This window comes from Limulus polyphemus, unplaced genomic scaffold, assembly GCF_000517525.1.
Source record: "Limulus polyphemus unplaced genomic scaffold, Limulus_polyphemus-2.1.2 Scaffold1233, whole genome shotgun sequence".
Taxonomy (NCBI): domain Eukaryota; kingdom Metazoa; phylum Arthropoda; class Merostomata; order Xiphosura; family Limulidae; genus Limulus; species Limulus polyphemus.
Genome location: NW_013666843.1, coordinates 149,917 through 161,822, shown reverse-complemented (window position 1 = coordinate 161,822; position 11,906 = coordinate 149,917). Strand labels below are relative to the sequence as shown.

Sequence of the window (11,906 nt, the reverse complement as noted above, 5' to 3'; positions counted from 1 at the left end):
CAGAACTTTAATAGTTTATTTGGCATAAAAAATATTTTTTAGAAAGTAGGATGTATTTTTCTTAATCATTTATATTCTCATTTGAAACCTGAATAAACCACAAACAGTTTTGTGTCATCTTTTCACCTCACTGCCTGTCACTGGAAAGGAGTCTTTTTTTTTTATGCTGCCGATGTTTTACCATGACCCGGTTTGTTTAGCAAGGTCTTTTGGTTTATAACTTTCACATATAGAGGGCGCAGTATTAAACCAAGTGACTAAGTTGTTGTCCTCCACGTGGATCAATATATATTTAATAGTTTTTTCGAGAAGTCGTGTTCTATTAAGTTTCATTAGAAAGTTCTAAAAGAGCATCAAGCAAGGTAATTTTAATGTTTCCAGAACGTTGTAACATTGAGCTCATGTGAATTGAGTATATTTGAATACCGTTCCAAAATATTAGACTGTGAAAAATGCTCATCGTCGTTAGTATGCACGTTCTAAAGAAAATCAATGATTTTAAAAGAAAAATTAAGTTAGCCATTGATTGTAATACTACTAGTACTACCACTACTGTACTGAGTACTAGTATTCAGATTGTACAGTGGTATTTATTGCTAGTACTAGTAGTATTGTTGTTTTTAATACTTGTGTGAGTTGTCCAAATTTCATCTCTGTATCTGGTTCGTATTTTGATTTACTCATTTGCTTGACTGCCGACGCAATGACGTTTATTCAGATAAGAGATAAAATTAAAACTGATAAAAATAGTCTAGACTCTAGAGTTACACCAAGCGCAAATTCTGTGATAAGAGATGTTTGTTTTATTTTCTTGCAGTTGTTTGTAAGTTGTAGTAAATGCTATAGTAATTTTTGTAGTGCGGTGTTGTTAATGTCTGTAGTATAGGGTTCCTGCTATATTGATGAGCAAGTTCCGTAGGAGCTAGTTGAGTTGTGCTGTCCACTAATATTAACAGTAAATACCCTGTTTTATGCTGATTGCCTAACAATCAATCGGACGATATGTAAATGTTTGTTATGTTGTTCTTTAATTTCTGTTTCTTGAAAGTTATAGCTTTTTAAAGTTACGCTCTGAATGAGAAAAAAATTTAAATGCTACAATAAATGAATAATCGACACAAAACCTTTTGAAGTTCAACTTATCTTGAATTTGAAAGTAACAGTTCGCAAAACTAAAAGTAAACATTGTGAATATGAGATGTACTTTGTAATATGATTTCTAATTCTGAAATGTTTATTTTGAGGTACGTTAGATATTTGTACTTGTTACTAAAACTCAAAATTAAACTTGCACGTAAAACCAACTTGATACAATGGTATCAAGTTGGTCAGCAATAACTTGAATAAGTCTGAGGGCTTATAACCTTATAATTTATTTTGCGATACTCGTGGTGAGCAGGAACGTCATAGATAGCCAATTATGTAGATTTGTGCTTAACAGAAAATAAATAAGTCTGTGATTACTATCATGATTTCACCTTCCACTTGATGGAAAATACACAGCTGTCCACTTTTGGAAAAACTCCCATTTGAAAGTAACAGTTAGAACTGAGTTTTGTAAGTATGTTGTTGTGAAGTTAAGTTCCTGTAGATAATACTCATAGAAAAAACAAACAAAAAAAAAACTGTTGTTTTGTTCCTGTGTTTTAGTCTAGAAACAGTCACAAAAAGAGTTAAAATATATGTATTTGCAGATTGTTTGTAATAATATGATAATTATAACAGGACTGCCAACTGTCCATATATTTATGGACAGTCAGTGAACAAAAGTTGCATTTAAATACTGTCTGTAACCCATAAGTTGTAAAAAAAATATTTTATTTGAATGATGTCACTGTTTGTATGTCAGTAAAATAAAATTTTAAGGTAGCAACTCTGAGTGATAATAAAGCAGTGTCAACCAAAAGTATGCATTATATTGTATCTTACTGTAAAGAAGATTCATTATGTTTGTGTGTTTGTGTCTTAGCATCCATAACTGGAAACTGTTGAATGGTGGACATGAACTATTTTGTTGGAAGATTTTTGCCCAAGAAGGGGAATGAAAAACACACTGTGAAATAGGAACATCCCCCCCCTTTTTTTTCTTAGACTTTTGGCTCTGAATTTAAAGACACAATTATTTAATAAGTTAAATGTATCAATTATTACTTTCACAAAGTAGGATATGCAGTTAGAATCGAATGTGGCCAATAGGGTTGTAATTACAAAAAAAAAAACTAGAACATTATCTAACATTGTTCTTTATATAATTTTTGCTTCATCAACCTTAATACAAACCTTCAGGAACCTTCCCTCTAATTTTTTCACTTCGTGTGCGGAATGAATTTTTTCATGTGCACCAATATGAAGGCAATGTGCGGATGTGTGCTACAAGTTTTTTTGGGTGGGATGTTTTTAGACTATCGACCCTACTGAATCATTAGGCCACTTTGAAATGCTACCAGTTTGTTATTTGGGCTTTAGGCTTATCATCTGCCAGGGTCCTTAAGGCTGTCAACATGTTGAGACTCCTCACCATTACTGAAGATGTATGTCACAGGAATGATTCAGTGTGTAACATTTGATTGGTTGTTGTGCAGTTGCACAGCTTAGAGGGAACACTGATTATAGTCAGTTTCTTGGAAAGCTTAAAGTAGCACTGACCCTTAAAACTGGGCAAAGTTACATGCATGCTGAATGTGTTAAACATTTCTTATAACCTTTAAGTTAAGCACAAAAAATCATTTATAACACTGTGTGCGCTATGTCTCCTTAATTTAGAAATGACAAAGGTTTGTTGGAAAGCATAAAAAGACAGGATTCTAACACAATTTTTGTTTTAAGAAAAATTCAAGGTAACATTTGTAGCAAGGCATAAAATATTGAATTGTTTTCTCTGAAAGATCTAGCCTTGATGTGTTTAAAATTGTTAGGGGTTTTGTTAAATTGACTGTGAGAGATGTGTTTCAATGGTGGAATATTACATTTAGAATGGAAAATATGAATTAAGTTATTATGGATAATTAGTACATTTATATGAGCCAGATCCAGGTTTGTTCTTTGGCAGAATGAATTCTTTCCTTATGGAATTGTTTCCTTTATCCTGTATGTCATCATGTTTCTTTACAGTTGTTCGTACTTTGATTTACTGATGTAAAGGGTGACATTTAATGCAGATAAGTTTTTGGTGGATCAGGGTAAACTTCAACAAGCCAAATTATTTTCTTTTAAGTTACTGATTTTTAAGGAAAACTTTGTTTTCAATCATGTTTACTTTTATTTTCCATATATTTTTTTTGCTTCTGTCAGGAAATGGCTTTGCTCTGTTTGTAAAATGCATCTTCATACCATAGCCAGGCACATGGGACTTACTGAAGATGTAACCAAACTCATCCATAATTATCAAAGTTTATTTTGTTTTACTAGGCACTGTGAATAATTTTGATTGGATTTCATTCACTATACATGCAAGTCCATTGATATGTTTAAGGTAAATTGTCACCCTTTTTTTTTGTTAAATTTCCCTAAAACTTAGATTTGAATTGTAGGAGATTAATTTAAAAATAGTATAATATTGAATGAATATTTTTTGGGTTATGTGGTTCGTTGGAACACTCAGTTGATCGGAGAATAGAATAGGGAATGTTACTGGAATAATTTTAAAAGTTAATGTTTGTTACATTTTATTCCAATTTGTTTTACACTGTGTAAAATACAAAAGCGAAATAGCAAAAATATTCTTTTGTAGATTGTTTAGGCAGAGTATTCACGATGAATATACAGTTGACATCCATTCAAATATATTCATAATAAAAAGATTATCATTATATGCAGGGAAAAAAAATGGAGCAACCTGATCTGACAAAACCCACTATGATGTGGACTCCTACAAGACAAAACACAAATATTGATATTTTAAGAAGAAAAATAAATGCTAAATATGAAGTCAAGCTTGGTAAGTTAGAAGAACAGTTTTTCACCTAATTATTTAAGTGTTTATTTTGTGAGAAATAATTAATATTTGTTCTCACATAAATCGTATATTGTTTCTTCTGTAATGATATATATATAAATACTATTTACACTGAAAATGAGTAATTTAAATAAAGGTATCCTCTATTATTTTAACGGTATCAGAGTGGTGTAACTATGGTAGCAGGAGCTGTTAAAAAGTGCCTTACTAGTAAGTTCTAGTAGGTTAACCTCTTAGCTCCATTGGCACTTGGCATCTGAATGATCTTGGGTTGAGAAACAAACTAAGGAAATAAAAGAAAAATTGAAATTTCCATAAGAAAAACTGAAGACTCCAAGATAAAGGTTGATGAGAGGACTTGTTTGTGGGAAGGGAAGAATGTGGTAGGTTGAGGTATTAAAAAATGTCTTAGTGGTAAGTGCTAGTAGGTTAATTCTTAAGTTTAGTTGATAGAGCACTCACCTGGAGTGGAAGAAGTCTTGGGTTTGATGTTAAGCCTGAAATAAAAATGTTGGATTACCACGTAGCTTTGTCTAAGCCTGATCACAGCTTGTATAAATATACTGATAGTCAGATATATAAAGTGTTGTTGCTGTAAAAATAAATTAAGAGTTAAAATCATATTTGATTGGCTTATGATCTTATATTGGTTGTTATTCAGAAGAAAAGTTACAAGTAAATGATATTATACAAAAAGAAGCATATTGTGCGTTATAGGTAATGTATATCGTAAAAATGTTCTTGCATTGTGGTTTATTACTTACTACAGGTGTATAATAGGTTCTGTAGAAATATACACTTCAGTGATTTTAATGTGTATTTTATGTTTAGAAAATTATTGGAGTTTCCATGACTGGTCTATAGAAAATTATGCAGATTTTTGGAAAGAGTTTTGGGATTTTGCAGGAATTATTCATTCTCAACCATATGAACAGGTAGTTACACTTGTTTGAGGTTTCCGTTTTATTGAAGATTCAAATAACAGAAAATGTTACAATCTTGTTAGATATGCTTATGTTAGACTAGTATTTCTGCTTGTGTAAAGTTAAGGGGTATATATATGTTGTATATGTATTGTATGTGTATATTGTATATGTATTGTATGTGTATATTGTATATGTATTGTATGTGTATATTGTATATGTATTGTATGTGTATATTGTATATGTATATATATTGTATGTATGTGTATATATATAGTCCAGTTCCTCCTGTTGTCTTCCATGATCTCTTGTTCGTAATGGTTGTCTTTTTACATGTGCATATTGTTAGACCAGTATTTCTGCATGTGTTTAATTATGGTATATATATATATTTTAATGTCTACGATAGTGTAGTCCTTCCTGTGGTCTTCAGTGATGATGTTACAAGAGCCACAAGTGTAAAATTTGCCAGTGTACTTAAATGGACACAAATGTTCACAAAAAGACATTCCACTTTTTTTTTTCTATAATTGGAATACCTTCTTAGAACCGGCCACATCTGTTTTTCATTATAAATCTGAATGTCACTTTTAAAATGTCAAAGTAATATTTATTACCATATTTTTTAAGTATGTTTACAAAATAAAACTCCTCTCAGAATAGTAGATAATGCAGGTGAGTTATTTTTCCATACGTGATGAAAAAACACCATCTGATATGATGAAATAACGTTTTATTAGTTGTGGGTTATATAATCCCATCAGTAGCAGTCATATCATTCAGTAAATGTTTTAAAATGTATAATAATTAATAATGTTTAAAACTTTGTAATTATGATAATCATGATTCAGTAAATCTGTTTAAAACCTTCTGAATAATACCAACATATTTATTAATATGCGAATATTTGTGTGATTTTGTTTGTTTTTTAAAATGAAGTATTTTAGAATGGATCAAGTAAAAATAGCATTTCTACTGTTTAAGTTAAGGTTGCATTTTTTTTGGTAAGTCTAATTAATTACTGTAAGAAAATTAAAAAAGGATTAGGTTTTAAGAAGATAAAGTAATACAGAAATGCTACATTATGACCTTGATGCAATATCATAACCAGTGTTTGAACTTAAGGATTCCTTCATATAGATGAATTGGTCTGAATTAGCATTCCTTTGCAGAAATGTTCATACCTCCACTGATTCACACAAACTTGTTAAGACATGTCAAAATTTAAAGTATAGAAAGATAAAAGATCATTGCATAGTTTTGGGAGCATAGATCTATCAAAGCTGAAAGAAAGAAGATTAACTGATTGTTTATATTTATCCCATTTGACTAGGAGTCTAGAATGCCAGATTTTTACACCATAATATTATAATTTATAATCTTCAATAAAACATATTCACATTTTATAAGGCCTGTTATGGCCAGGTGGTTAGTGTGCTAGACTCGCAATCTGTGGGTCATGGGTTCAAATCCCTATCCCTTTCAGCCATGAAGGCGTTATAATGTAACAGTTGATCCCACTATTCATTGGTAAAAGAGTAGTCCAAGAGTTGGCAGTGGGTGGTGATGACTAGCTGCCTTCCCTTTAGTCTTTCACTGCTAAATTAGGGATGGCTAGCGCAGATAGTCCTCTTGTAGCTTTGCACAAAATTCATAACAAAGAAACAAACAATTAAAACTAATTGTTATATCAATTATGATTCATGAAAATTCACAGCTACAAATGTAAAACTAATCAGTATAAATGAGCAACATAGTTTAATTAGAACATAAAACTTCTTATAACAGTAAACTCAAAAATACACCAAACTTTGGTTTACATAAAATAAAACATACTATATTATTACTGTGTAACAAATAATATCCCACAAAATGTTTCCCTCAGCTTTTAAGCTATTTATTCAAGGCTAGAAATCATGCAATTTTGAACAGTATATTTAAGTACTCCACCACATCTAAGACTTTTTCATAAATGTTTCTTTTAATAAAAAAATTTTCTCTCCTCTCAGCAGAATGAATGAGCACAAATTTCAAACACTGATTAGAACGTTTTTATTGCTACCTTATAAGTATGATGCTACATTAGAACATTTTGAATACAACATTACAAGTTGGTGTTGCATTAGAACAGTTTTATTGCGACCTTATAAGTATGATGCTACATTAGAACATTTTAAAGGCTACATTATAAGTTGTATGTTACATTATAACTTAATACTACATTGCAAGTTTGATGCTAAATTAGGACTTTTTAAATCAAGCCAGGCATAAAGATAAAGTAAAAATATTTATTTTTCTCTCCACCTTTCTAAATATGGGTGTATATATAACAAGAATGAATTAATGTAGCGTGTTGTATGTAACGTCATTAAGAATGAATTAATGTAGTGTGTTGTATGTAACGTCATTAAGAATGAATTAATGTAGCGTGCTGTATGTAACGTCATTAAGAATGAGTAAATGTAGCGTGTTGTATGTAACGTCATTAAGAATGAGTAAATGTAGCGTGTTGTATGTAACGTCATTAAGAATGAGTAAATGTAGCGTGTTATAAAATGGTTCAACATGATACAGGACATATTAAACATTTTACTACTTAGTGGGCTTAGAAGTAAAATCAAAATACAAGAAATAGTTTTTTTGAGGTCCTTAAACAACATCTACGTATCAGACCTGTAGTAGCTAGCTTGTTTCCTTGACTTGATATATTTTAATACATGTACATACACTCCCATGATCTTGAGCAATTATATAGTGATTCTGAACTGTACAAGGAAACTAGAGACTTTTTTTTCCTTGGAAATTTCCATGGGATTTCCTCATGTGGTCTTTACATGTTAACAGGCTGGATGCCAATTTCTAAAGAGCAGATGCTTGTGGATTAGCTTATATTATACAAATACATTTTATTCTTATTATATCTTTCTTCACCCTCTGCAGTTGTTTTTAAAAGCTCACATTTTCATTTATATTAACTGAACGATAAGCTTGGAAGATGTCTTAAGTGTTGTACTGCCTGAAAGCTCAAAGCTACTCTTCTATTGACTTTATAATTACAAGACTTTAATACAAAAAAATATGCTAATGTTCAGCAAGTAGTTGTTATTAACAATATAAGGTAAAATATTGTCTTCGTAATATCATATCAGTTATTAGCATCGTGGATCTAAAATGTCAAGTTTTATTTAGTAATTGACATAAGCATTTCTAATGGCTTAAAAATGAATATTTATTAGGTACGAGTAGACCACATAATATAATAATGTAAATAAAACATTTTTCTATAATTATATTACATACACTGTAGCAATGTTTTAGTAAATGAATAAACCGATGTTTTAGAAATGTAGTGGATTTCGTAGTATCAAGTATACTAAAGATAGATATGACACCATTGTACCACTTCCGTCAAAATATTTTATTTTTGTTGTAGTTTTGTTTATTTTGTAATGAACTATTCTTACACTTTTTATTAGAATTTCATCTGACTTTGTAATCAGAAAATCTGTAATTTAGTCATGGATATTTTAATGAGAAATTAATTCCTTGTACACATTTTTCTGAATTATTCTGCTCTCACCTAAAATATTTTCTAGTGTGTTTGTCGTTATTAAGGAATTTCTTCAAATATGTTGGGTGTGTCACCTATGTAATGGATATGAGTGCTAAAAAATAGCAGTTTTCAGCAGCTGTCTGTATGTGTACAAACTTTCTTTAGAGGACATAGAGTTAACTTTGTAAAATTGTAAAACTTGAGTCTTGGTTATGGATATGCATGCAAATCAAGATGTTCTCATTAAGGAGTGTTCTCGATCGAGTACAGATAAAAATTGTTAAATTTGATCAGTTGACAAGTTGTGTCTAATTTCAGGAGGTCTTCAGAAGTTCATAGCTTAAAGGCATCAAAGTCATTAAATTGTTTATTTGTTGCCATGTTTAGTCAACTAAAAATTTTTGATATTAGTCATGTGTAAAGATCAAGGTGAGGTGTCACAGAGAGCTCCATTTGGACTTTGCTACTTTTTATTAAACTCGAACATATTTAGAATACATTATTATACATACATTAGAATACGTTGCATAAAGGTCAAGATATTGCAATGATTAATATGAGGCAGAAACCCCCAAAATAGTTCTTTATTTGATTCCATACTTGGATAAGTAACTAGTTAAGAGCTCATCTTGCTCAAAGGAGTCAATGTGCTTGCAGTGATAAAGTTAAAAACCACATAAAAACCACAGTTCATTCTAATTTGGTATTTGGCTGAAGAAAAACTACTGAAGTTAAAAAATGTTTTCCATTTATTGAACATCTACATTGTATCTCAGAATAAAGTGTGCTACATGCTACATTTCTTATGGTGTTGTTGTATGTATATGAGGAGATTATCATGGCAAAAATCCAGCTAAGATTTCAAGAGACGTAGAAGACACTTGCTTGATTCATATGCATGTTTTAATACATTTAGAAACCTTTCAAAACACGTTTTCACCAGCAAAACAGGTTGCGACCAGAAATGTGGAATTTCTTTTTTTTTACAAAGACTTGATTCAATTTAAATCTTTTTTTTTTTCTTTTTTTCTTGTGATGTCTGACACACGCATGCAGAAAAGACATAGCTAACTCAGTAAGCAAGAGAAACATATGCATTTTCAACATTAAAATTTTATTTACAAAGTTTGAGAACATCTTTCTCCAGTAGTGAAAACACTCAATCTAACACCAGAAACGTTTGTAAAATATTTCCATTCATATAGTTAAAAGTTTCTGTTTCAGAAATTACCCATCTTCTTGATTTTACTCATAAGTAAATTATCACTGACAAAAATAAGGATAAAAATTTCATGTTTTGACACATTTGAATACCTGAGAGTTATGATAAGTATGGTAAACGAATGGTAAGAATATGTTGACATAGTATTAAATCAAACAAATCAAGTATCTTTTATCAAATTATTAGATACACTGAAGCTCAATAAATTATACAAATTGACATTAGTTATATTTTATTTTATGTTTTGTATATTTACTAAAAGCCTTCGGTAGCTCTTGTGCATATTTAATAAGTAAATTTTAATCAAACTTGTTTTAATCAAGCTGTTGTTTTTAAAAGTTTAAAATTTTATTTTCAGTTAAAATATAAGACATTCAAAAATTCAGAGTAATAGCTGCTGATAAAAGTATCATGCTGTAAAAAATGTTTTTATTTATTGTTATTACTTCAACTGTTGGATACCAATTTTTCAGTTTTCTTTTTTTATTAATGTATTTATTTTTAGTATCAGCTTTCAGTCTTTACTAAATTTAGCAATGTTTGAAACTCCTACATTTGGCATCCCCCCAGTGGCACAGCGGTATGTCTGTGGACTTACAACACTAGAAACCGGTTTTCGATACCTGTGGTGGGCAGAGCACAGATAGCCCATTGTGTAGCTTTGTGCTTAACTTCAAACAAACAAACCCTACATTTGGCAAACTACAAGAAAAAATGTGTGTTTAATATCACAGTATACGATTGTGTAATATACTTTGAAGCGAGTGTCTTGGAGTTAAATTTTATGAAATATTAATGTTTCATTTTATCAAATGAACTAATAGAATCAGGCTTATCAAATAAAAAATTTGTTTAAAATCTAAATGAGGAAAAGGACTGAGATAAGTTATGTTGTTACAGATACTTTTGGAACAAAGTAGTGTGAATAATTTTAAATGTCTTTCAATATTATCTGTGTGGTGTTTTGAGATGTCAAAACGCTATATACATACAATCGACCACCATATGAAGCCTAATTTTATTTTTTTTATTTGCCCTTGTCTATGGACACTGATAAGTGGTGGAATTTCCCAAAACTGATATAACTCAGTGACAAGATGTAAATCTATAATAGATTGAGCTTCACATTTATTATCTGGTATCTTAGTATTATCGACATGTGATGGTTTTACATGGGAATTTTACTTTATTGCTTTTTTCTGTTTTATTCAAGGTGATTGACACAACAAAAAAAATTAGTGAAATTCCGCAGTGGTTTAAGGGAGCAAGACTCAATTTTGCTGAAAACTTGCTTCGTTACAAGGATAATAAAATAGCCCTTTATGTTACAGGTACGCTTATAAATATTGGTTTGACATAATATTTTTTGTTTGTTTTTAAATAAGTTTCAAAATATATTAGATTGAATCAGTAACATTCTAGATTATATCGGCAGCATAAATCAGAAACAAAAATACTTGTTAAAATTTTGTAATTTCTTAAAAGTTTTTGTTCGTATATGTAGGTGAAGGAATGAATCCAGTAGAAGAAGTGACATTTGCCGAGCTCTATAACAGGGTGGGAGCCTATGCAGCAGCAATGAAAAAGCTGGGAGTAAAGAAAGGAGACAGAGTGGTTGGTATGTAGAAATTAAAAAGTATTCTTATTTTATTTTCAAGATAATATGAAGACCTCGCATGTTAAGCATAAAGGAATACACAAAACCTGACAAGTCTGTTGAACTTTTAGAAATACTCTGTCAGTTAACTCTTCCAGCACTGGCTAGATCCCTGGGACCGACCTCGTAACCATTTCGTGCTTGTTATAGTTTTCATGCTCTAACTTTTAAATTAGTAAGCGAATGTTAAAAAAATTTGGCAGATTATCAGGAAACATTACAATGCTTTCATACACAAAATATCAAATTTTTTTATTAAGTCTTTATAAGGTTTATAAAGCAATGTTTTTTTACATGTCGTTTTTTTTTCTTTTTGCATGTTGCCTATCTGTCATGAACAGTAATATTCATTTTAAAATTAAAAATACTTTTATGCATCAGAAAATTTTGAAATTTCACAGGCGAAATCTTTGTAATGTCCAGATAGTTATCAAATGTTAATAAAAAACTTTATATTTTATTTTCAGTAATTAATCTCTGTACGGGTTTGGTAGATTTGACTGATCTTGCAATCACAATAAAAATTCAAATAAATAAATATAATTATCTCTCTTTCATTCTAGAATGAACACAAATTTTAACACAAAAACAAAAAT

The 11,906-nt window shown here is 30.2% G+C and overlaps 1 protein-coding gene across 3 annotated transcripts in view; it reads left to right on the top strand.

Moving 5' to 3' along the window:
* Positions 1-248: 248 nt before the first annotated feature.
* The window catches only part of LOC106462732 (acetoacetyl-CoA synthetase-like), a 30,837-nt gene continuing 19,179 nt past the window's right edge, over positions 249-11,906 (top strand). Inside the window, exons 1-5 of one of the 3 annotated variants that reach the window (XM_013922678.2) lie at positions 249-362; positions 3,817-3,937; positions 4,787-4,890; positions 10,867-10,984; positions 11,158-11,271. In XM_013922678.2, the coding sequence (XP_013778132.1) occupies positions 3,826-3,937; positions 4,787-4,890; positions 10,867-10,984; positions 11,158-11,271 (448 nt within the window). In that variant the 5' untranslated portion in view covers positions 249-362; positions 3,817-3,825. Of the gene's footprint in view, positions 363-1,458; positions 1,558-3,816; positions 3,938-4,786; positions 4,891-10,866; positions 10,985-11,157; positions 11,272-11,906 lie in introns of those variants that run through there. The other 2 variants (XM_022390050.1, XM_022390051.1) reach the window with 2 other exon arrangements.